The 26,645-nt window shown below is 42.4% G+C and overlaps 1 protein-coding gene across 1 annotated transcript; it reads right to left on the minus strand.

The window, feature by feature from the left end:
- Positions 1–3,000: 3,000 nt before the first annotated feature.
- C4H17orf78 (chromosome 4 C17orf78 homolog) lies at positions 3,001–23,412 on the minus strand. Its single transcript, XM_043964647.1, has 7 exons — positions 23,355–23,412; positions 20,648–20,734; positions 18,035–18,286; positions 11,203–11,331; positions 6,559–6,683; positions 6,208–6,331; positions 3,001–3,253 (listed from the first exon to the last, which is right to left on the minus strand). Exons 1-7 carry the CDS (start codon positions 23,410–23,412, stop codon positions 3,165–3,167), a joined length of 864 nt encoding a protein of 287 aa, XP_043820582.1. The 3' UTR covers positions 3,001–3,164.
- Between the last annotated feature and the right edge of the window lie 3,233 nt (positions 23,413–26,645).

Consider the following 26,645-nt stretch of genomic DNA (forward strand, 5'->3'; position numbering starts at 1 on the left):
AGGCAGTGTGGTAGCCTTAGCCTGTGGACTAACCAGGGCAGTAGTTCCAGACCAAAGGGGAGCCAGGAGTTCAGTCACCTGGAAGTCCTGAACCTCTCAGTGGGCTAATAGTAACTGAGTCTAGCAACAGTGTATTGAAATTCATCCATGTACAAACCAATAGTCCCAAACCTGGTCAGGAACTTGAAGAGCTCAGATTAGGGGGAGTAGTGAACAGACATCTTCCTGGATCACACACCAATTTGAGAACCCTGAAAACTTGCAGACCACCAGACTGTATGTGAAAGCAGTAAAAGGACATAAAAGGATAAAAACTCAGGCCAGATATTCCCCTTCCTCCACCAGAAGTATTTAGAACATGGCACTAACATAAAGTCCAAAGTTAAGAAGGAGGCTAGAAGAATGAGCAAACCAAAAAAAGATGATCATAAAGAGCTACCAGGAAATAGCAAAGACTCAACAAAAAATTCAGACAAGACATAGACCCAACAAGAATTCCTGGAAGACTTAAAAAGGAAAAAAATTAAAAACCAGAGTAGAGAGGTAGAAGGAAAAATAAATGAGAGCTATGAAGGAAAGATATGAAAAGGGAATTAACAGCTTAGTTAAAGAAGTATAAAACCACACTGAAGAAAACTCCTTAAAAATTGGAATTGGCCAAATGGAAACTAATGACTCCATGAGATATCAAAAAAAGAATAAAAACAAAGTCCAAAGACTTAGAAATAAAGAAAACATGAAATATTTCATAGAAAAAAATTAACCTGGAAAATAGATCAAGGAGAGATAATGTAAGAATCATTGAATTATCTGAAAGTATGAACAACAACAACAACAAAGAGCCTATAAATCATATTTCAAGAAATCATAAAAGAAAACTGTCCAGATTTCTTGGAACCAGAAGACAAAGGAAAATTCAAAAGAATCCACCATTCACTTTCTTTTCTGTTTGTTTTTTTAAGTGAGGCAATTGGGGTTAAGTGACTTGCCCAGGGTCACACAGCTAGTAAGTATAAATTATCTGAGGCTGGATTTGAACCCAGATACTCCTGACTCCAGGGCCGGTGCTGTATCCACTGTGCCACCTAACTGCCCCTACCATTCACTTTCTGAAAGAAACTCCAAAATGGGCAGTTAGGTGGTGCAGTGGGTAGAGGACCGGCCCTGGAGTCAGGAGTACCTGAGTTCAAATCCGGCCTCAGATAATTGACACTTACTAGCTGTGTGACCCTGGGCAAGTCACTTAACCCCAATTGCCTAAAAAAAGAAAAAAAAAAGAAACTCCAAAATGAAAACACCCAGGAATATTGTAGTCAAAATCCAGGGCTCTCGGGTTAAGAAAAAATATTGCATGCAGCAAGGGTGCTGACTTTGTAATCAAGGAACATGAATTCATATCCTGCCCCTGATGCTTACTATCTCTATGACCTTGGACTAATTACTTAACTTCCTAGTGCCTCAGTTTCCTCATCTGTAAAATAAAGGATTAAACTAGATAACTTCTGAGGTCTCTTCCATTTTGGATTTATGATCCTACTATCATAGGATCATAACCCTACTCTTGTATTGGATTCCTTTTTCTCTGATCGTGCCCCAGAGCATGAGGTTTGCCTATGTACTCCCATCCTACCAGTCTTCTGTGCTTCATCTCTTGCCTTCTTCCCATATATACTTTAGAGGGTGTTGCCAACAGCTATGGAACATGAGACTGTGGATCACCTGAAAAGAGTGGGGAGTCGGATTACTAATTCGAGGGTAGAAAGATGATGCCTGAGAGTCTAAGGATCCATTTGGGGCAATAAGGTATGGTCACAGACAGTATGGTATCTGGGTTCTCAAATACCAAGAGTGTCAGGAGTTTTGGTTTTTGTCACCTATGTCCCAGTGGAGAAGATAGGTCATGAATGCAAAACCTCCAGAGGTTGATGGCAGAGCTGCTAAGCCAAAGATGGCTGTCTTCAGAAAGGAATCTCAAAGACCAGATGTAACCATGAAAAATATATTTGTAGGTGGCATTAAGGAAGGCTGGGAGGAACACCCCTGAGGAGATTCCTTTGAACACTGTTGACAGACTTATGTGACTGGAGGTTACACAAGATCATCGCACTGGCTAGAAGATGTATTTTGTTTTTGTCACTTTCATTGACTACAATTGTGCAGTTAAGATTGTCCTTCAAAAATGACATACTGGTCTCATGCTGTTGGAGTTGTTAGCTGGACAGCACAACTGTTCTGGAAAATAACTTCAAATTGTGAGAAGAAAGTCACAAAACCATTCATACCCGTTGATCCAGAAACCCATGGATGGCCATGTGCCTCCAGAGAGGTCAAAGACAGAGAGGCTTAAAGATACTAAAATATTCATATCAGTCTTTTTGTGTGTGTAGTAGTAGCAAAGAAACAAAGTCGGTGTCTTTTCTAATGACCACTATCCCTTCCAACTGACCTTATATTCCTATTTCCCTTAGTTGTGCTCCTTGAGAGCAAGAATTGTTTCATTTTGTTGTGTTGTTGTCTTTGTGGGCCTAGTGCTTAACACAATGCTTGGCACATTGTGGGTACATAATAAATGCTTGATGGTTAATTGGGAAATGGTTGAACAAATTGTGGTATATGAATATAAATATAATGGGATATTATAATGACCATAAATGCAATTCAGAGGAACGTAGGATGGGAAGATTTGTATGAACCAATGCAGGGTGTCAGCAAACAGAACCAGGGCAACAATAGACAAAGTAACTATGACCATTTAAACACTAAATTGAAGATGTAGGGCACCGATAAAACTTAAGAAAATAAAATAAATTGTAATGACTGATCTTGGCACTAATGAGCTACAATCAAAGGATACCCCCATGTATCCATGATTTTCATTAGAAGAGTGCCAATGGATATGTACTTAACAGATGAACAGAGTCATATAAGCCAAGGCTGTGGGTACACAAAGGTCACTTTGAATCCTGAATTCAAACTTTTCACTGGTGTTTAAAGTTTGATTTTAATATCAGCTGGCAGTGCATATGCTATAGAAGAAACAGCTATCTCTTGTGAATGGTGGGGTGAAGACAGAATAGGAATATAGAACACAAAATTGACCACTGATGGTCAGTGTACAAGGCAATGTGAAACAGTAATCTGTCTGTGCCTAGAAAAAGAGTTTTTCAGAAGTATGTCTGGTAAATAACAAAGATGTCAGATGCCATTTTGGGAGAAGATGAGTTGGGAGCTTCTGTACTTCTGGGTCCAACCTAGAGAGCAAGAAGAAATACACAAAATAATGGATACAAACAGACTGTTCTATGGGCCCACAATTGGTCCCAAAATGGCCCACAGTAGGGTTATTAACAGGGAACATTATCTCTCCTATATTTCTGAGGTCATTTCATTCCACCCCTTTGTGACCCATTGATCTTGGTAAGAAGAAGAGTAGCATATTGCATAGAGCACTGCCCTTAGAGCCAAGAAGACCTGAGTTCAAGGTCTACCTCTGATTCATACTGGCTATGTGGCCCTGAGGAAGTTATTGACCTTCTCAATGCCCCAGTTAGCTCTCTAAGACTATAAGTTGCAGAACAGACACTGATTTGTATTGGTTGAAAGGACTTCTTACACCAATGAAATCACAAGTCTGGTAAAAAAAAAATGTATGCAATGCTTCGGCCGCCTCTTTTAAGAAAGTGTTTGGGGGCAGCTAGGTGGCACAGTGGATAGAGCACCGGCCCTGGAATCAGGAGCACCTGAGTTCAAATCCGACCTCAGACACTTAACACTTACTAGCTGTGTGACCCTGGGCAAGTCACTTAACCCCAATTGCCTCACCCAAAAAAAAAAAAAGTGTTTGAATGGTGTAGGTATAGACCAGATAGATCCTATAGCCCAAAGGTCCACCTCTGGCTGACCCTCTCTGTAATGTACAGAAAGGACCCCTCCATCTGCAACTACACTAAGAATCAAATGCTGAGCCATGAGGACCTTATTTATTTTCTTCATCAAGACCTAGGTCAAACCAGCTACATTATCAAAAGAGGTATAGATTTTAAGCCCCGTGGGCCAACCATTCTCTGATTCCCATACATATGGGAATTCCACCTGGCTGCATTTCTTAGGATTTTTTCCATCATGCTCCCAGAAACTTCATTATGATAGCTTGTATGTTGTCTTTCCCATTGGACTGTACTCCTTGGGTCAGTTTTTGCTTCTCTCTATATCCCTGGGGCTTAGCGCAGTGTCTGGCATACAGCAGGTACTTAATAAATGTTTGTAGACTGGCTGTTGACTGAGATAGTCCATGAAGGTTTGCAAAGGGTTTTATACACATGATCTCATTTGAGCCATACAACAGCCTTGTGAGGTGAGAGGTGAGGGACCACAGTTATGTTTATACTCATTTCAAAGATGAAGAATATGAGACATTAGATGACTTGTCTGTGGTCACACAGCTCATAAAGGTCCAAGGCAGGATTCAAACCCAGGTCTTCCTGTTGGGTATCCACCACAATGCAAAGCTCAGAGTAGCTTCTAGGGCAGGCAGCAGCAGTCACCATCACCACCTGGCCACCAACAGGTCACCTGAGAAAACTCAGGAAGACCAAAGTGTAGGATGACTCTTCATCACACACACTACATTCCATGTGGCATTCCATCTCGAGCTTTCATTCCTTTATTTGCATAAGTTGAATAGAACTTTTTTTTACCTTTACTATTTCTCTCTCTCTCTCTCTCTTTTTTTTTTTTTTTTGGTGAGGCAATTGGGGTTAAGTGACTTGCCTAGGGTCACACAGCTAGTAAGTGTGTAAAGTGTCTGAGGCTGGATTTGAACTCAGGTCCTCCTGAATCCAGGGCCGGTGCCCTATCCACTGCGCCACCTAGCTGCCCCACTATTTCTCTTGGAAATCCTTGAAGACTCAACCCAGGTGCTACCTCCTATTCAAGACCTTTCTTAATTCGCCCCTGCCCCTTGTAAGAGCTTAAGGGTTCCTGAAATTATTGTATTTATCGTATACATATTTGTTTGTATATATGTAGCATTCCCCCCCCCCCATGTTAGCTCTTTGAAGACAGGACTATCTCTTTCTTGTCTTTGTATATCTAGGCGCACATAGTTGAAGCTTAATAATGGCTTGTTAAATTAATTAATAAAGGAACAAATGAATCCACAATTTGTTTAAGCTTTAGAATTAGACACCCTGATATTTCCACTCCTGAGTGATACTGACAGTGCTTTATGGAAGGGAGAGGAGCCTGGTCTTTCTCTCAAATCTTCCTTGTAGTCAAGGTGGGGTCTACCTGTGATATAAAAAAGTGAGCCTGGTTGCAGTACTTGTGTCAGACACCAGAGGGAGCCTGTAGTACACACAGCCCCATGTATGGTTGGGAAAGGACCAGGAATAAGGAAGCTGCTTTGGGAAGAAGGGTTTGAAGTGCCTTAGGCACTGTCTTGTCATGGCACCATAGACCAAGAACTCGAAGTTCTAAATGATATAGAGGTCATTTAGGAGAAAACTGAGTCCCAGAGTGGTTCAATAACTTGCCCATGATCACATGCTAGTTTTTGAGGTTTGCAAAACACTTTAAATGTGTTATCTCATTTGATTCATGTGGAAGGTGCCATTATTTTCTCCATTTTACACATGGAGAAATTGAGGCTGAAAGTGACTTGTTCAGGGTCATGCTGCTTTCAAGTGTCTGAGGCAGTGTTTGAATTCAGGTCTTTCCAGATTCCAGGTCCAGCGCACTAGCCACTGTATCCCTGGCCACTTCACAATTAAGTGAACGGTAGGGGACGTGATTTGAATTTTGATCTTGGGTCCAAGTCAGTGCTCTTACTGGTGTCTGTCCTCCACTCTCAAAGCTGTATGCCATCTACAATGGCAGAATCACAGAACCTGAGTCCAACCTGTACCTATGTACTTGGCTAAGAATCTCCTCTCTTACATCTCCAACAGAGTCAACTAGCCTTTGCTTAAAGACCTCTGGGTTTACCTCCCTAAGGCAGCCTACTCCTCTTCTGGACTGCTCTCCTTGTTGGGAAATTTTCCTTACAAGCTATCTCTGTGCTTCCGCCCATTGATCCTAGTTCAGCCCTCTGGGGCAAAGGGTAAGCAGTCTGACTCATCACCTCCCACAGCCCTCCAAACATAGTTAGCTAGTGAGATGTCCTTTCCATGCAAATTAGGAACATTATGAAAAACAAGCAACTTTCCTTCTCAGGCTTTCCTGTTATTGCGCTGTCAGTTGCCCCAGGTTGGGGCTCTCCCCTGATACCATCTACCTTCTCTCTTCTCCACAGTTGACAATGGCACAAGTTCCTTGCTCCAGGACATTCACGCTGAAGGCAGAATAGAAGCAGCAGTTAAGGATACTGATTTTAACATCAATGCCTCAGCCCCTCTTTCCCCTCAAAAAGAATGAGCCAACTGGTGTATGTCCTCAAAAGGATTCCTTGAGACCCCTTCTTTCCAGAGTAATGTCCCTGGGGTTGTGGGAGTTTGATGGGCAAAAGATAGTCTCCCTAGACCCAGTGGACAAGGGTTCCATTATGAGAAGCAAACTTACTGGGCAAGGGACTTCAAAAATGACAAACACTGTTATTGCTATTCCACTGATCAACAGGGTGACAGCAATCAGGGCCTTGACCACAATGCTCCATTTCTTCCTCAGAAGTAGGTCCTCATCTGTGTCTGAGTGGGCAAGAAAAGGGGAGAAGAAAGACAAAGGTTGATCAGAATTGGAAAGGACTTTGGTGGTTATCTGGTAACAATAGCTGGCATTGATATATAGATTTAACATTTGCAAAGTGTTGTACGTGCCTTATCTTGGATCCTCACAACAACCTTGTGAAGATGATGTTTTTGTTATCTTCATTTTATAGTTCAGGAAACTAAGGCTGAGGAAATTAAGTGACTTGTCCAAGGTCAAACAGGTAGTAATGTGTCTGAGGAGTTCAAGTCCAAGAATCTCTATCTACTACCCCATTTAGCTGCCTGGGAATCCACTCTATTCTATAAGGTGAAAAATACCATCCACCTCCTGACAGAGAGATGATGAACTTGAGAAGCAGAATGAATACTGTATTTTTGGACAGGGCCCATGTAGGAATTTGTTTTGCTGGACTATATATATTTGGGTTGGTTTTTTTTTTAAGTATTTTATTATTTTCCAGTTACATATAAGGATAGTTTTCAACATTTGTTTCCAACACGATTTTTAGTTCCAAATTTTTTTTCTCCTACCCTCCCTTCCCCCCCACCTCCCCAAGATGGAAAGCAGTCTGATATAGGTTGTATATGTACAATCACATTAAATATATTTCTACATTAGTAATCTTGTGAAAGAAGAATCAGAGCACAAGAGGAAAACCTCAAAAAAGAAGGAAAAAAACTGGACCATATATATATTTGTCATGAGGGCTTTAACTTCCATTTTTAAAAAATTGTTCAATTGGCACAGGGACAGTAGAAGGGAGAAATAATAAATACTTGTAAAAATAAAAAAGGATTAATCTAATCTCCTTGTTTTATAAAAGAGGAAATTGGAGGCCAGAGAGGTACAGAACTTGCCTGAAGTGACCCAGAAAAGATAGTGATAGGAACATTTATTTTAGAGATAGGAGGGACTTTAAAGGCCATTGGGTCAAACTATTTCTTTTTCTTTTTGATCTGGATGTGATTTTATTGCTACAGGGAATATCACATAAGCAAACACCTTCTCCCAGAGGAGGTCAGTTCAGCAGCTGAGAGTCTTAGAGAATTGGGGGGTTTTGGTGGGACTTAGGGGATTGGGTACTTGCCCATGGTCCAGGAGTGTGTGTATGTGTATGTGTGTAATGGTTCTCTTAAAAAAAAAAAGTAAGGGGGCAGCTAGGTGGTGCAGTAAATAAAGCACCAGCCTTGGATTCAAGAGGACCTGAGTTCAAATCCGGCCTCAGACACTTGACAATTTACTGTCTGTGTGACCCTGGGCAAGTCACTTAACCTTCATTGCCCCCCCCCCCAATGTACACAGGCCATACTTTTAAGTTTAATTTGAGTCATTAACATATTCTCCATCACTTTCTTCAGTCTAGACAATCAACAAAATAAGAAATCAAACCCTGATTTGTAGCACTGGTTGATTTTCAAGGTGTAAATAAATGTTCGCACTGGAAATTTAACACTAGGTTCTCTAAGGTTCAGCACAGCCCTGCCAGAGTCATACAAGCAGTGTGTGTCAGGGGTGGGTTTTGAACCCAGGCATTCCCAACTCTGGTTCTCTATCTATTATACCATGCTGCCTCTCACCCACTCATTATACAAAGGAGGAAACTGTGACCCAGAGGAGTCCCCGATCATAGGCTCCTATATTTAAAACTGGATGGGAACTTAGAGAATGTGAGGAAACTGAGGCCTACATTTATATGTGTGTGTGTGTGTGTGTGTGTGTGTGTGTGTGTGTGTATGTATATGTATATACACACATATATATACATGCACAGCAGGTAGTTGGTATATATGTATATATATATACATATATCTGTATAAACATACATATATATCACAAATATACATATATTGGTATATTTATCTACATTTGTGTATATGCACACATACATTTATCTTTTTATATCTATTTATCTATCTATATCTTTCTTTCCATCTGTCTGTCTCTATATATCCATTCATGTATCCATCTGGCTGTCTATAGCTATATCTCAGAGACCTTATGCCAAACCAGACCTCTGTGGCCCCAGATCCTATATACTTTCCACTAGGCCCCAGCTGCTTTTCTATAAACTCGAGGGGTCTCCTGGCTTGGACTTGAGCTTCTCTGAGAGGTTGGATATTTTATTCAGTTTCAAATCCTCTATTCCTTACTCCCACTGCCCCTTCTACCCTGCCCCATATCCAGTCAATTATTGAGTCCTGTCAATTCTGTCTTTTAGCATCTCTCCTCTGATTTTGCTAGCACCTTAGGTCAGGCCCTCATCATTTCATGCCTGTAGTACAGTAATAATCTGCTGGTTGGGGGCAGCTAGGTGGCGTAGTGGATAAAGCACCGCCCCTAAATTCAGGAGGACCTGAGTGCAGATTTGGCCTCAGACACTTGACACTTACTAGCTGTGTGACACTAGGCAAGTCACTTAACCCCCATTGCCCCGCAAAATAAAATTTAAAAAAATAATCTGCTGGTTGGTCTCCCTACCTCAAGTCTCCCCATTACACTCCATCCTCCACTCAGCTGTCACAGTGATCTTCTTAAAGCACAGATCCAATCATGTAATCCTCCCACATCCCCCCAGTAAATTCCAGTGGCACTCCATTACCTACAGCAGGCCTTCTTAAACTTTTTCCACTCACGATACATTTTTGCCTGAGAAATGTTTATGTGACATATAATATATAACACATAGCATTATATTATATGACATATTAATATATAGGTATATAAAATAAGTATATATAACCTTTTATTGTTGCCAGATTTTTTGTGACCCCCACATTCAGTTAACCCCATATGCGGCTGTGACCCACAGTTAAAGCAATTTTTTGTGAGGTGGGGCAATGAGGGTTACGTGACTTGCCCAGGGTCACACAGCTAGTATCAAGTGTCTGAGGCTGGATTTGAACTCATGTCCTCCTGAATCCAGGGCTGGTGCTTTATCCACTGCGCCACCTAGCTGCCCTGTGACTCACAGTTTAAGAAGCTAGGACCTACAGGTTAGGTTACCTATCTTAGCTGGGGTTAGGAGGATCAAATCCAATGGCTTCATTTTATGTATGTGAAAACTGAGGCTCAAAGTAGTGAGATATCTTGCCAATGGGATATAGAGCTAGGGAGTGTCAGAACAGGATTTGAACACAGGGCTTCCTAAGTGTAAGTGGAGTATTTCAGAGGCAGCTAGGTGGCAGAGTTGACAGAGCTTGTGCCTGGAGTCAATAAGACCTGAGTTCAAATCCAGCCTTAAACATTATCAGTTGTGTGGCCCTGGGGAAAAGTCATTTACTTTCTGTCTATCTCAGTTCCCTCAACTGTAAAATGGGAATTATAATAGTACCCACTTCCCAGGATGTTTGTAGGGATAAAATGAGATAACATGTGCAAAGTGCTTGGCACATAGTAGGTGCTTAATAGATGTTTATTGCAGTTTATCCCCTGTGCCATGCTGCATCTTACAACTCAACTTCACCTGCATTGAGGACAGTGTCTTTGGCTGTCATCGTTATAATTGTGCAAAGTTCAAAGGACCTATGTTTATGTTTAGTCAAGCTAATTTTCCCAAGTGGCATAGTAGATAGGTCATAGATTCAATCAATTAACAAATCAAAAATGCATTAAGTGCTTAATACATGTTAGACCCTGGAGACACAAATGTAAAAGTTAAAAAAAAGTCAGATGAGAGCTAGGTTTGAAACTCACTTCTAAACAATTTAAAAAAATTTTTAATTAAAAAAAATTTTTTTTTGAAACTCACTTCTGATGCAAACTATTTGACAGGGCAAATCACCTTCTCTCCAAGTCTTAGTTTTATCAAGCATAAAATGGTCATCCTAGTACTCATCTTATTGGCTTGTTGGGAGACTCAAATAAGGTAATGTATGTAAAGTGATTTTTAAAGTTTGAAGTACTCATGTATAGCAAGTCTGTCCTAGAGTCAGGAAAACTTGGGTTCAAATTCTACCTCTGACACATATTACCTGTTGTTAATTCCTCACTGCTCCCAGCCCCTTTCTAAAATTATAAAGCTGTCAATGAGTTGCTGATTTACATTGGTGAGACATATTTCAATACCCAGAGTTCCCTATCATCATGAAATTGAAGGTGTGGATGATGGGTAAGTAAATAAATGAAAGTCAGTTATTCTTCTGGTTTTGGGGTTTTGTTTTGGTTTGGTTTTTGCAGGGCAACAAGGGTTAAGTGACTTGCCCAGGGTCACACAGCTAGTAAGTGTCAAGTGTCTGAGGCCGGATTTGAACTCAGGTACTCTTGAATCCAAGACCAGTGCTTTACCACTGCGCCATCTAGCTGCCCTCGTCAGTTATTCTTCTAATTATGATTAAATGTAAACTTTGTGTTTATCACAAGCTTCCAGAAAACTTTCAAAGAGTTTTCACAAAGAGGCCCAGGCTGTTGCTGGATTCCCCTTATTTCTCATCCTTGTCATTCTTCCCTTGACCCAGCTTCATGCTCTGCCTTGCTGTCCCACAGAGTGACAATAGTTACCAGTAATAGGTGGCTTCTCCTCTTCTCTGTCCTCTGCAATGGTAGTGATGATAGTGGTTGTAGATAGTCCTTCTGATGAAGCCTCAATCAGGGGGTAGAACTTACAGTTGGAGATATTAGGTAAGAGCACTAGAGATCAAGAAACATTGGAAGTCAAACATTTGAGAGTGTTCTGCTCTGTTTCTCTTGTCACCCAGTAACACCCTAGGTAGCACACAGTGAGCTACACCATGACCTCATTGCCCCAGCCCACAGGTACAGGGTATGGGCAGAAGGCAGTGCCAGGGTGAATGAGGGCAGCAATATTAAGTAAATAGTCAAAGGAGGCCAATGTTTGCAGGAAGATTAGGCAGCAGGAATGATGGTATCTGGCTTCCATTATCACTCTCGGGGTCATAGTAATAATGTCATTATTGGGAGTTAACCTGGGGAATGGTTTCTTTTTTTTCCTTAATGAAGGACTCTGAAGTTCAAGTAAATCTGCCACCCCACTCTGCTGGACTGAATTCAAGCAAATGCTTCGGAAAGGACTTGGAAGAGTACAGGATATGTAGGTAAGGGGAGGGAGAAGCAGTGGTTCATCATGGCAAGCAAAGCAAGGCAGAAGGGGCCTCCAGAGCTCAGCTCACTCCATGCCCTCTGCCTTCCAACAGGGACAGGACCAACCCAGTTGGACCACGAAAACCCATTCTATCCTTAATGATGCCATGAAATTCCTTGATTGTAGGATCTAGGACTGGGAAAGACCTTAGATGTCATCTGATTCAGCTCCTTCATTTCACACCGGGCCAGAGAGTAGCAGGAGTACTGGATCTGAAGCCAGTCTGAGCCTCAGTTTTCATATGTAAAATAAGGAGCTTGCACTGAAGTCCTTCTAGCTCTAAACCATAGGGTCTTACGAAGTCCAGAATGGTGATGTGAATTCCCAAGGTCATACAGGGAAAGAGCAGAACCAGGACTTAAACCCCCTTTGTGAGTGCAAGTGCAAGTGCAAGTGCCTACTGTGTGCCAGGGGAAAACAATAAACTCTCTAAGCCTCAAGTGCCTCCGTTCTTTTAATTAAAATAATAAGATAATACACATACTCCCTACCTAGATGAATTATGAGTAACAACCATCTGTCAAATGTAAAATCTGGAAGAAGAGTAGAGGAAAAGATGCCTCCATTCCTACTTTCCAGAGGTAGGGTACTATGGGCATGGAATATTGCATGTAGTGCCTTAGTTTCTTCATCTGTAAAATGAGCTGGAGAAGGAAATGGCAAATACTCTAGTATCTTTGCCAAGAAAAACCCAAATGGGGTCACAACGAGCCAGACATGAATGAAAATGACTAAACAACAACAAATTAGATCTACCTCACAGGATTGCTGCGAGGGCCAAATTATATAACATTTTACAGCACTTTGCAAAACTTAAAGCACTTATACAAATTCTAGCTGAATATTATATAGAAGCAAGATATCAATAAAAATAAAATTTAAAAATTGAAAGACTAAAAATATCAGAGAAGTGGGCAAGTCACTTAATAACTTTAAACCTCAGTTTTCTCATCTGTAAAACAGGATAAACTTACCTCCTGGGGTTGTCGTATCAAACAAGATAATAATTGTAAGGCATTTTGCAAACCTTAAAGTACTATGTAAATATTATTATTATTATTATTATTAATCTGTACTGTCTGTTTCACAGGATTATGTGGAAAGTATTTTATCAACTAAAACTAGAAAATGAGCTTCACTTTCAGAACCTCCCCTCCACCAAAAGCTCCATTGACAAAAGAGTTGTTATTCAGTTTACTGAATTTTAGGTTCATTTGAATGGTAAGCCTGCCTAGTCACTGGGGAATAAGGTTGATAGGGGAAATTTAAGTGTGTTAAGATTACCTCTGTCCTGTAGGGTCTGGATCCTCAGCTTTGTTGGCTCAGAATTTCTATTTCATTCATGGACTATTAGGGCTGAAAAGGATCCCATGCATAATCCCTAGTATTAAGGCCCCTTTATATTCCTTTTAAAAATATATATTTATTTATTTTGGAGGGGCTGGGCAATGAGGCTTAAGTGACTTGCCCAGGGTCACACAGCTAGTAAGTGTCAAGTGTCTGAGGCCGGATTTGAACTCAGTTCCTCCTGAATCCAGGGCCGGTGCTTTATCCACTAGGGCATCTAGCTGCCCCACCCTTTATATTCTTTAAAAACAAAACAAGGGGCAGCTAGATGGCGCAGTGGTTAAAGCACCGGCCCTGGATTCAGGAGGACCTGAGTTCAAATCCGGCCTCAGACACTTGACACTTACTAGCTGTGTGACCCTGGGCAAGTCAGAACCCCCATTGCCTGCAAAAAACAAACAAACAAAACAAAACAAAAAACCTTTTGTTTATATGGGTTAGATCTGTCAGTATTTACTACGATAGGAACTTATTGTTATTATACAGATGGTTTTGACTTTGTGGGAGACCAAGGAGTTGTAGGACCTCACTTTGAGAACCATTGGTCCAATCTAACTCTTCAAAAAGAGAAAACTGAGGTCAGAGAGGGAGGGTGACTTGTCTAATGTGACCTGCAGGGGCAGGAGACCCCTCTCCTTTTTAGTTTGTCCTGGGGGTTGATTCTTGATAACCAAACTCATAGAAGTCTGATTAATAAGTGCCAATTTATTGATTTACAATGGAGATCATATCTCTTATGTGGATTAAAGAGTCATACCTTCCTGGTGCAGACCTAATTACAGTTTTCTCAGAATCAGTCCTTCAGTGGCCCAGTTCTGCTGGTTATTCCTAGGGTTTCAAGCTGGGGCAGGCCCTACCCCAACATCAGGTTTCTTGGGGGTCCATTGAGCCACTGAATTCTCTCAACCTAAATGTGTTCTTCCTAACTTCCGCCACCATAGGGTTTGAATTTTGCAAATAGAACTTTTGCCAGGAAACTGAAGGAAAAGCCAATCACCTAAAACATAAAATTACGCTTGCAGAATATAGATTCTTTAATTAATGTTTAGCCACTCACTGGCTTAATCTTTCACACAGCTTCCTGGGCATGCTCTCTCTCACACACGCACACAAGTCCCCACTTCTGTTTCCATCCACAACCCTGCCTGTCATGTTTAATATAGCAAGAGCATATTTGCTAGTTGTAAATTTATCACTCTTCATTGAGGTTTGGCTTTCTTACAATCTGCTCATATATAATGTGAGCCATAAAACTGTTCTTACCCTTTGACCCAGTCAGTGATCTCACTACAAGGACTATACCCTAAGGATCATGGGATTGTAGGCTTAGAGCTTGAAGGGATCTCAAAGGCTTAGTCCAACCCTCTCCTTTCTTAGTTTTGGAAACTGGGCCTCAGAGAAGTAAAAGCCTTCCCCAAGGTCACACAGGTAATAAGCGGCAGAACAAGAGGCAGCTTGACGACATGGTGGATAGAATGTCAGGAAGACCTGAATTTGAATCCTCCCTCAGACACTTACTTATAAACTGTATGATCCTGAGTAATCTTTCTGTGCCTCAGTTTCCTATCTGTAAAATGAGAGAGTTGGACTCGATGGCCTTTAAGATCCCTTTTAGTTCTAAATCTATGATCTTATGAAATTAGGTCATCTCACCACAGACTGAGAGTTCCTCCATTACATCATGCCTGTGTGTACAAGGATATTATATCCAATCTTATTCATAATAGCAAAAAAATAATAATTGCATTTCTAAAGTGCTTTGAGTTTTGCAAAGAACTTTACAGATATCATCTCATCTGAACCTCACAATAATCCTGGGAAGTGGGTGATGTTATTATCCTTATTTTACAGATGAAGAAACTGAGGCAGGCAGATGTTCAGTGACTTACCCAGAGTCACATAGCTAGGAAGTGTCTGAGACCACATTTGAACTCGGGTTTTCCTGACTCCAGGTCTAACACTCTATCCACTGTACCCTCTAGTTGTCCCCAGCTAATTATGGGGTGGGGAGAGGGGACTTGAAGCATCTGCGTCTTTGGGCTACTGGTCAGGACCAGTCACATCTTTCTATTGAATCAATCTTTCCCTCTCTGGTGGGCTGAGCCATCAATCAGCATCAGGCTGACCAACTCTTCCATTTGATTCAACAAGGATTTATTAGGTATCTGTTGTGTGCCAAGCCCTGTGCTGGCTGCCGACAATATAAAACCAAAGATGAAATGGGCATCTGCAATCAAAGTAATAAATACAAAATATATTTAGCATAAGGGCAAAATTATTTCCCTAGGAGGGGGGGGTGGTTGTGGCACTGCTACCTGGCGGGGGGGTCAAGAAAAGCCTGTTGGCGAAGGTGGCCCTTGAGTTGAGAGGGTTTCTAGGGGCAGAGGTAAGGAGGGAGAGCATCCAGAGAGCCTGTGGAAAGGAACTGAGGCAGGTGATACAAGGACACGAATAGAGAACAGTAAGTGCGCCAAGGCCCTGGCAGGGAACCACTGGCCGGCTTTAGCTGAGTGTGAACCCTCTGGCTTCCCCCTCAGCTTCTGGTGTGCAAAGGCTGGAGAAGAGAGGGAGCTGAGAGGGAGTAATGGGTCATTAGCTGGGGAAAAAACACTACCACCAAAGTCTGGAGTCACATTGTGCTCCATATCTCAAACAAAGGAGCTTGTGTTTGATCCTGGAGGTCACAGGGGGTCAGGGAAGCTTCTTAGGGAGGAGAGTGACATCTTCAAACTGGTGCCATGATTTTAGTTGGCTTGTTAGGCCATTGCTGACTGGCCGAGTTTTGACTGACAGCTCAACCAGCTGGTGATGGGACTCAAAAGAAGAGGGCAAGTAGGGCAGCTAGGTGGTGCAGTGGATAGAGCACCAGCCCTGGATTCAGGAGGACCTGCGTTCAAATCTGTACTCAGACATTTAACACTAGCTGTGTGACCCTGGGCAAGTCACTTAACTCCAATTGCCTCACCGCCCTCCCCCCCCCCAAAAAAAAGACTTAATAAAAGAAGAAGGCATGTGATCCTTTCCCAGCATTTTCACATGCCCTATAGAGGTTCAGAGGTTCTTGTCCCTTCCAGAGGGCATGCACTTGGCCTTGTCTGTCTATCTCACTTTTCCTTACTTTGTAATGCCCACCCGATTGTCGCCTTCTTTGGGGTCCATCTCCTTTTCTCTAGTTAGTTACAATACACTTGATTAAATATTTCTTTACAACATAACTATGGCCCTTTCCAGTAGAGTGCCCCAAGGACTGTGCCAGGCTCTGGGCTACTTAACATTTGTATCAGTAATTTGGATAAACATGACACAATTCGAGGAGGGATGCAGGGCTGTGCTGGAGCCAGCCCCAGTGGCTTCTGGAGAGCCGATTGTTAAATTTTCAGCATGAGCATTTATACCTTGAAAATCAGCTAATAGCACAAATCAGAATTACAGAATGTTAGAATTGGAAGAGCATTTGGAGATCAGGCCAATCCTTTCATTTTATGGAAGAGAGGGAAAAAAATTTGCCAGACCTACTGACTCTAGTCCAGGGGTCCTTTGTCCTCAAAGACAGAACTTCTTAAACTTTTTCAACTCGTGACCCCTTTTTGCCTGAGAAATTTTTACACAACCCCGGGTATATAGGTATATAAAATAGGTATACATAGCCTTTTACTGTTGCCAAATTTTTTGCAACCCCCACATTCAGTTACATGACCCCATATGGGGTTGTGACTCATAGTTTAAGAAGTTAGGCTCAGGGGCAGCTAGGTAGCACAGTGGATAGAGCACCAGCCCTGGAGTCAGGAAGACCTGAGTTCAAATCTGGCCTCAGACACTTAACACTTACTAGCTGTGTGACCCTGGACAAGTCACTTAACCCCAACTGCCTCACCAAAAAAGAAGAAGAAGAAGAAGAAGAAGAAGAAGCTAGGCTCTAAGAAATTTCAGTCTAGTTGAGGAGACAATACATGCGTGCATGCACACACACAAACTTAATGAAGAACCTAAGGCTTATGAATAACATGAAGCAACAATGTTTCATATAAACATGTACAAGTTAATCCAAAATAAGAGGCACATTTTTGGACATAATAATAATAGCTAACATTTATAGAGGACCTACTATGTGCCAGATGCTTTACAACTATTATCTTGTTTGAGCATTACAACAATCCTGGCAGGTAAGTACTATTATTATCCCATTTTACGAATGAGGAAATTGAGGCAAATAGAGGTTAAGCGATTTGCCCAGGGTCATATAGCAAGCAAGTATCTGAGGCTGGATTTGAACTCAGGTCTTTCAGACTCCCAGCCAGGGCCTGGCTACCTAGCTGCTTCTAACAAGACATAGTCAATATGCTCTTAACTCTCCCAGATTTTGCTACCTGTTGCTTTTTCACCATGGACCTGGGACCTTCTCACCCTTAATACCGCTCTGCCATGCTGGCCCTCGTCTCCCATTGGTGAGCTGCTTTCAGGGCCTCCGTTGTGGAGACTACCCAGGCCAGCCATACTTAATTCCAGTCCCTGGCCATGCTTCTGACTCTCTAGAGCAGGGCTTCTTAAACTTTTCCACTCACAACCCAATTTTGCCCAAGAAAGTTTTACATGACTGGGTATATAGGCATATAAAATGAGCCTATATAACCTTTTATTGTTACCAAATTTTTCCCAACTCCCACAATCAGTTATGTGACCCCATATGGGGTCAGGACCCACAGTTTAAGAAGCTTTGCTCTAGACTTTGGTCCCATCCCCCTGGAAAAGGCACCCTTCAGAGCTGTGTCATATGTGATCTTCAACTGTTAGAAAGCAAGGTCCTTGAGGGCAGGGATTGTTTCTGCTTTTCTTTCTATCCCTAGTCAGAAGGGCTTCCTCCAAACCACGGGCCCTCCGTCTCACCTTGGACTGTAAGATGGAGTCCGTCCTGGGACCACAATTTGGGTGCTGTAGATAAGTAGCAGCGCGGCCCAGTGAGGCTGTCCTGGAGTGGGGCAGTGATGACACTCAGGCTTTCCAGGGTGTACCTGGCCTTTGGCCTTTTCTCTGGGTCCCGAAGATCTACTGTCACTTTGCTCCCGGAGCCAAGGCATTGAAGGGAGGCCACTGTCTGGTTTTGGCTTGGTGCTTCCCTTTTGATTTCTCCCTGGGCTTCTGGAAGGGGAGGTGGGCAAAGGTGAGAGAAGGAAGTCAGGTCTTAGTCTGAGCAGTGGGAGGACTTATTAAAAGGCTGGCTCAAAGCCCTTTGAAGGACCACTAACCTCACCTGCAGCTTGCAAATCAAACGTAAACTCTGCTTGTTTCTTCTTTTCTTTCATCTTCCCATCCTTCCTCCCTTCTCTTCCCCTTTCTTTTTTCTTTCTTTCTTTCTTTTTTTTTTTTTTTTTTTTTGGTGAGGCAATTGGGGTTAAGTGACTTGCCCAGAGTCACACAGATAGTATATGTCAAGTGTCTGAGGCTGGATTTGAACTCAGGTCTTCCTGAATCCAGGGCCGGTGCTCTATCCATTGCGCCACCTAGATTCCCTCTCTTCCCCTTTCTTTTACTGTTTTCACCTTCCTTCCCCATTCCTCCTCTCCTCTCCCCTCCCCTTCTCTCTTTTCCTCCCCTCGTCTTCCCTTCTTCTCTACTCCTCTCTCTTCTCCTTTCCTCTCCTTCTTTCTCCTCTCTTCTTCTCACCTCTCCTCTTCCTCTTTTCCCCTTCTCTTCCTTTCCTCCGCTTTTCTCCCCACTCTCCTCTCCTATTCTCCTTCTCCTCCTCTTCTCATCTCTTTGTTTCTCCTCCACTCTTCTTCCTCCCCTTCCCTTTCTTGCCCTCCCTTCCCCTGTCCTTCTCTCCTTTCCTCACCTCTGCTTCCCTTTCTTCCCTATTCCTTCTTCTCTTTCTCCTCCTTTCCTCTCCTATCCTCCCTTCTCCTCTTCTCCTTTCCTCTTCCCCTTCTTCCCTTCCCTCTTCCTCTCTTCTTCTCCCCTCTCCTCTCCTCTTCTTCTCCTCCCCTTTCCTCCCCTGTTCTCCTTTCCTATTCTCTTTCTCTTCCTCTTCTCATCCCCTCCCCTCTCCTCCTCTCTCCTTCCTCCCTTTCCCTTTCCTTCCCTCCCTTCCCCTTTCCTTCTCTCTCCTCTCCTCCTTTCTCTACTCTTCCCTTCCCCTCTTCCCCACCTTTTGGATTGCCTCCTTTCTCCCTTCCCTCTACAGCATGCCCCTTTATTTATTTATTTTTATTATTTTTTTTTTTTGTGGGGCAATGGGGGTTAAGTGACTTGCCCAGGGTCACACAGCTAGTAAGTGTCAAGTGTCTGAGGCCGGATTTGAACTCAGGTACTCCTGAATCCAGGGCCGGTGCTTTATCCACTGCACCACCTAGCCGCCCCCCATGCCCCTTTTTTTTAAAGACATAGACGCATGCCCACTCAGCAAGCAACTCAGAACAGCGTAGTTTTTAACCTAATCTTCCCTCTTTTAGGTTTTAATAGATGGCCATCCTGGCAGTTCCCTGGAGGAAGAGACTAATAGCTGGGGCTGGCACTCTGCCTGGTAAAGCAGATGGATACTTCCGTGTTGTGATTGTGTGTGATGTGCTTGTCACCCCTGGTTTCCTCCCCTTCCTTTTCTGCTGTCTTGCTATCATGAATCCCTTTATTATCTTGTTGGTCAAGGCCTTCTTCCCCCATGATGAGTGTGGGGACATTAAGGCCTAGGAAGGCCTGTGACTTGGCCAAAATTGTGCAGCCTGAGAGCAGGGGGCAGAAAGCAGGTGGGTGAGGAGGTCCCAGAGGTGTGGTGTGGATGGCCCAGGACTTCACAGAAATACAAGTAAGTGATGATTTGAATGATGAGTTCACTATTCCCTCTCTGTACTCCTGGGCTGGTTTTTAGGATCATAGCTCATAGAGAGTTACAAGGGATCTCAGAAGTCATGTAATCTAAATCCCATCAATTAACAAATGAAGAAACTGAGGCCAGAAGTGAGGTCACTTGGCCAAGAGTCACACAGGTACTAAGTGGCACCTTCTCCCTCCCCCAAATCAGCACTCTTTCCATTGTATCCTTCTTCATCCCTAGTTCATATATGGCTCTGGGGCTGAGGACCAAGGGAGAAGGTGGGTTTCAGTATGCTCCTAATTTTTAAAAACTCAGATTGTTTTTTAAATTATGAAATGAGTTTTTTATGCTTCCCAAGACACCCTTTTAACCCTCACTTCTTTCAGTCACGAATCTTGAGGCTAGACTCTCCATTGGAGAAAGGTCATCTGCTCTCTGATGCTGCCCCCCTCCCCTCCTCAAGTGTGTCTGGTGTTTGGTTCTTCTCCATGTTTGTGCTCTGGCCTCCCCCATGTGGTAGGCATGGAGCTTCAGACCTCCCCAGCATTATGCTTGCTATGTAATTATCTTACAAAGGGTTTAGAGAAGCAGACCTTCCACATAATCTTCAGGATTCAGGCAAAGAGAAGGCCCCTTCTGAAGGAACAATGCTCCAGAATAGGGATGTGAATGCCCAAGGTAAGTCCCCCTACCTTGTATCAGCAGCACTTTGATGCCTCTAGTGTCCCTTGGGAATGGTCCAGGAGACTGCTCTATGTGACAGCTACTGCCTTTGAGTTCTGAGAAATGTGGAGAGAAGAAAATCAGTGTTTATTGAAGGGCCACTCAGTAGGTGCCTGGATGCTCTGAGGGTTTTAATCATAAGAGTAGGGGTTATCCTATGCTATGACCGTCTCCATCCCACTGGAATCTTGGACTCCTCTGAGTTTGATAGACAAACTTTTGCCACATCCTGACAGGGCCCAGGCCTCCAGCACACTCCCAGGCTATTTCCTCACCATGTCCCATCATGTGGGTACCCTCCTCTTCCCTCCCTTCACCTGCCTCCCACCAATTTTCAATTGGAGCCATGTAAAGACTCTTTTATGTGTTGTCTTCTCTTATTAGAATGTAAACTTTTGGAGGTCAGGGCTATGTTGCTAACTTATATTTATATCTCTAGCACATAGCACAGTGAATGGCATATGGTAAGTTATTGCCATTATTACATTATTGCTCGATCTATCTATCTAGACTATTATATACCATCTCATTTGACTCTCTTAACAAGTCACTTAATTTCTTTGTACCTCAGTTTCCTTATCTGTAAAGTGAGTTGGATTAAATGGCTTCTGAAGTCCCTTTCTGCTCTAGATCTGAGATCTTTTCATCCTGGGATTATTTTACTTTGGATCACACTTATCTGAGTCTGTTCAGGACACTATATCTGCTAGACACTATGTTCCATGAGGGCATGGGGAATATCTTCAGTGCACTTTGTATCTCCCCTCTTCTAGCATGGTGATCTGTATAAACAGCCATTTAATAAATTTCAAATTGCATTTCTTTGAATCAAGCAAACTTAATATCATAGATTTAGAAGTGGAAGGGGACCTTAGAAGTCATCTTGTCCAAACCCCTCGTTTTAGCTGAAGAGACTAAGGCACAGAGAGGATGAGTGAATTGTCTAAGGTCACTCAGGTCATAAGGGACGGAGCCCGGATTCTAACCCAGGTATTCTGACTTGAAATCTAACACTACTTCAACTCCACTGAGCGAATCCATGCCAGGATGGGACCCAGATTAGGTAATAAACTAATAGATCCTATTTTCATGTGGTTTAGAGGTGGAGAGAGAGGAAGAATATTAACTACACAGGTAGATAGGCCAGGCATTGTCCTCATTTTATAGTTGGAGAAGCTGAGGTTCTGACAGGTTAGATGACTTACTCAAGGAAATGTGGCTATTAAACAGCTGGGTTTTCTGCCAGTGGTCTCTGCCCCCAGAGAATTTACAGTCTAGCTGGGGAGACCAACAGGGAACTCAAAACAAAAATTTATAAAAAGAAGAATGAACACTTACATCACAACAAATAAACATGAATTAATCTAGTACAATGCAAATACTGGGGGCGGGGTGGGGGGGGAGGAGGAGGGAAGAAAGTGAAAGAGCCGTCAGAGCATATGAGGACTGATCAAAGGAATGGGGGATATTTCAACTGGATAAGAGAGAGCTCAGGTGGAATGTGATAACCTCCTAGGATAGAGATTAGATCTGTACTATTTATGACCAGAGGGCCGAGCTAGATGGGAGTGTCAAAGAGGCACCTTTAGGCTTGGTGCCAGGAGAATTTTTCTAAGAAAAAGAGCAATTAAAAGATGGGGTTGGCTGTGACCCCTCATCTAAGTCCTTCAAGCAAAGACAGAATGACCCCTTGTTGGGGATATCGAAGCAAGAATTATTTTTCACGTATACACTGATTGCCAAGGTCCCCTTCTACTCTGAAGTTTTGTAATTCCGTGAGTTAGGAGGTGAAGGAAGGCCTGTCCCCTATTCCCCCACTCCTGTTTGTTCTAACCTTGCTTCCTTTTCCTTCTGTTCCCTACCTGACCTATTTTAATAAAGAGAACTTTGGATAGCTTCTTGGGCAGAGCTCTGGATAGGATGCCTCTATGTAAGTCATAACGAATATGACTCTACATGACTCACAAAGGAGTTGTGGGTTTTTTCATCTGTTATATTGGTAACAGCTATCCCTGCTGCCCCTTGGCCTCAGGCTGGACTAGCGTCCTTGGGAGATCCTTTTCAGAATGCTTTCAAAATCCTGGAGACAAACCGTTCCCAGAAACCAGTAGTGATGCTGTCATTCAGCCGGTCAGTCAATCGATATATATTAAGCTCCTTCTATGTGTCAGGCAGGGTTTAAAGCACTGGGGGTACAGTGAAAGGTAAAAAGACAGTCCCTGCTCCCAAGGAACTCATACTCTCACATGCATACAGCTCACTTGCATACAGATGTATCAATGAATCTTTGCTTAGCTGTGCAAACAACCAAGCTGTAGAATGAACAGAAGGAAGGAACTAGAATTAAGGGGGGGAGGGGTTTGGGAATGACAAATATATGGGTTACAGAACAAGTGCATGATGAGTAATAGATGTAGAGCCTCATATTCATGACAACAAGACCAAGGAAGATGATGGTATTGTATTTGCCAAAAAGCTTCTATCACAGAAGAAATTCCTATCTCTCTGGGTCAGGTTAACACAATCCTATCCAAAGGAAGGGGATGGATAATCTATGAGGTATTTTGACTTCCATGTTCTCTTTGTTTCCACTGTGGTAAGAAAGGAGGTTTTATAGACTAATTTTAACTCTTTAACATTGAATTCTATGGGGAATAAGATAAGAGCCATCCTTACCTTTCTGATTGGCATCATAAGCTGCAAGAATTAGACTAAAGAACAGAATTGTATCCATATTCACAACAGCACATGTTCCCCTTTGGGTAGTTGATCTGCCAAGGCTGCTTTGGGAGTTCAACTGGGTTGCTGAGCTATATCCACTGCCGTTGAGATAGGTCTGATCTCAGGAGAGTTTCGTTGAACCCAGAGAAATGTGCTTCATTTCTCAATGATCAAGACTTTGAGCTGATATGAGAACAGGCAGAATAATTTATTAATGATTGACTCAAGAGGTCTTCCCCTAACTTCCTCAAGATTGCTGACAAAGGGAATTGTACCATGGGGAGGTTTTCCCAGGCTGAGAGGGCACACATACACCCATGTATACAGAGGCATACATCATTGCCCATAAGATTTAGATCTGGAGGAGAGCTTAATGATCATTTAGTCCAACCTCCTCATTTGATAGGGGAAGAAAGGTACTGGTAGAGAGGTTAAGTGACTTACTTGCCCAGGTCATACTGCTATTAAGCACCAGAGCCCTGTGCATAGACACACGTAGACACATACAATGCAGACAAACAGAGGAATTGGACAAGGGACACACAGAATGAGAATGAATGGAAGGGCTCTCATTGGCATTAACAGAGAAAATACCATAGAGAAACTTATACCCAAAGACACAAAAGACTAAATCAAATCAAATTAACAGTGATTTATTAAGGGGCAGTTAGGTGGTACAGTGGATAAAGCACCAGCCTTGGTTTCAGGAGGATCTGAGTTCAAATTTGGCCCCAGACATTTGACACGTACTAGTTGTGTGACCCTGGGTAAGTCACTTAACCCTCATTGTCCTGTAAAAATTAAAAAAGAAAAAAAAAGACCTAACAATAATTTATTAAGCACCTTGTAGGTGGCAGGCACTGTGCTATGTACCAGAGATATATACATCTATAGAATTTTAAATTTTAATATAATTTAAGAATGTATTTATTTTAAAAATTTTTTACATATATGTGTGTGTGTCTGTGTGCAGTGGGAAAAGAAGTGTATTAGGAGTCAGAGAATCCAGCTCTGCCACTTACTACCTGTGTGATTTGGTCAAGTCACTTAACCTCTCTCTGGGCCTCAGTTTCCTCATCTGTAAAATGAGATTGGACTTTTTTTTATTGCAGGGCAATGGGGGTTAAGTGACTTGCCTAGGGTCACACAGCTAGTAAGTGTCAAGGGTCTGAGACCGGATTTGAACTCAGGTCCTCCTGAATCCAGGGCCGGTGCTATATCCACTGCGCCACCTAGCTGCCCCTGGACTGACTTCTAAAGCTTTAAATCTATGGTCCTACCTATGACTTATTGGTACAAGGAACTTCTACTGTGGAAATGCCTTCTACTGATAGGGATCAGCAAGTCATTTTGATTTTAAGTTCTTAGTGCCTGGGGCACTAAGAAGTTATTTTTCTGTGATCACACAGTGAGTATGAGTCAGATGTAGGACTTGAACCCAGGTCTTCCAGATTCTAATACTACCCTTGTATCCATTAAGCTGAGCTGTCTCTCACTTAAGACCCATACATTAGCAATGCTTAACACAGTTCCCAGCATGTTATAGGCACTTAATAAGTGCTTGTTGACTGATGGACAGAAATATAGAGGGCATACATAGATAGAGACTGAGATATGTATCAACTATATCAATACAATCTTTGCTGAGATATGCAAAACCAAGATTATACATAGTGATATAGTCATGTACACCCTCAAAAATTCGGATCTGTTATCTCTAAAGAGTCACATATGTAACTTCCCTCCTCTTTTCCCTATCAACTTTGTTACTACCACAACAGGCTATTTCTCTGATGTTGTCCCTTATCATCTCTCTCCTGGACTAACTGGTCTCCTTGCCTCAAGTTTCTCCCTCCATTTTATTCTCCATACATTTTACTAAAGTATGGGTCTGACCATGTCACCTTCTACCCAATAAACTCCAGTGGCCCATTATTACCTTTAACAGAAAATACAGAATCCTCTGTTTTGCCTTTCAAGTCCTTTACAACCAGATTCCAATCTACCTTTTCAGGTTTCTTAGACCTTCCTTCTCTTCATGAATTCTACAGTCCTGTTAAACTGGCCTGCCAGCTATTCCTCCTACATAACATGCTTTCATCTCCATGCCTTTGCACTGACTACCTGACATACCTGCAAGGCTCTCCTTCCTCACTTTCAACTCTTGGAATGTCTAGTTCCCTTCAAAGCTCAACTCAAGGGTCGCCTCCTTCAAGAGGCCTTTCCTAATCCCCACATTTCCTCCTGAAATAGCTACATTTATTTTGTTGAGAACCTGTATTACAGTTAACTGTGAACATGTTGTGTCCCTTCTATAGAATGCAACCATCTTGAGGGCAGGGACTGTCTCACTTTTGTCTTTGCATCCCTAGTAACTAGTGCAAGGCCTAGTACATTGTAGTTGTTTAAGAAAGGTTGGTTTATTGATTGACATTTTTGTACCAACTATCCCCCATGTACTCAGTCTTTACCTCCTGTTCTAAGAATTCCGAGTTTCCTTTAAAACTTAGTTCCAGTGGGGCAGCTAGGTGGTGCTGTGGATAAAGCACTGGCCTTGGATTCAGGAGTACCTGAGTTCAAATCCAGCCTCGGACACTTGACACTTAACTAGCTGTGTGACCCTGGACAAGTCACTTAACCCTCATTGCCCTGCGAAAGAAAGAAAGAAAGAAAGAAAGAAAGAAAGAAAGAAAGAAAGAAAGAAAGAAAGAAAGAAAGAAAGAAAGAAAGAAAAGTTCCAGGATCACATTCTACTCTCAGCTTTGCCTGATCCTTCCAATGGCTGTTGTCCTTCCTCCAATCATCTTACATCTATTTTGCATATATACATGTTGTCTCCCTTGATAGTATGTAAGCTCCTTGAGGACAGGTACTGTTTCATTTTTGGTTTTGTATTCCCAGTGCCTAGTACGATTCCTGGCAAATAGAAGGCATTTAAATATATGTTTGTTGGTTTATTGATGGATTAAATTATCTTTCATATGATAGGTATTTCTGCAGAGCATCAGAGTAGTACTACTACTACTAATTCCCCTGGATGCTGGCTGATAGGACCAGCTTACAGAGTGGAAGTTATACTGTCTAGAATTCAGGGAAGTATTGACAGGTTATCTTGGATGAAGGAAGGAAATAAGCATTTATCAGTCATCTATCATGTGCCAGACACTTTGTTAGATGCTTCACAAATATCTCCATTGAGCCTCACAACAACCCTGAGAGGTAGGTGCTATTTATTAGACCCACTTT

Source organism: Dromiciops gliroides, chromosome 4 (genome assembly GCF_019393635.1).
Source record: "Dromiciops gliroides isolate mDroGli1 chromosome 4, mDroGli1.pri, whole genome shotgun sequence".
Taxonomy (NCBI): Eukaryota; Metazoa; Chordata; class Mammalia; order Microbiotheria; family Microbiotheriidae; genus Dromiciops; species Dromiciops gliroides.

Coding starts and splice junctions, on each gene's coding strand:
- C4H17orf78 (XM_043964647.1), bottom strand. CDS start 23,412: ATGGATACAATTCTGTTCTTTAGTCTAATTCTTGCAGCTTATGATGCC. Junction 11,332..18,034: donor ACTCCATCTTACAGTCCAAG/GTGAGACGGAGG, acceptor CTTGATCTCTAG/TGCTCTTACCTAATATCTCC. Junction 6,332..6,558: donor TTTTTGAAGTCCCTTGCCCA/GTAAGTTTGCTT, acceptor TTCTGCCTTCAG/CGTGAATGTCCTGGAGCAAG.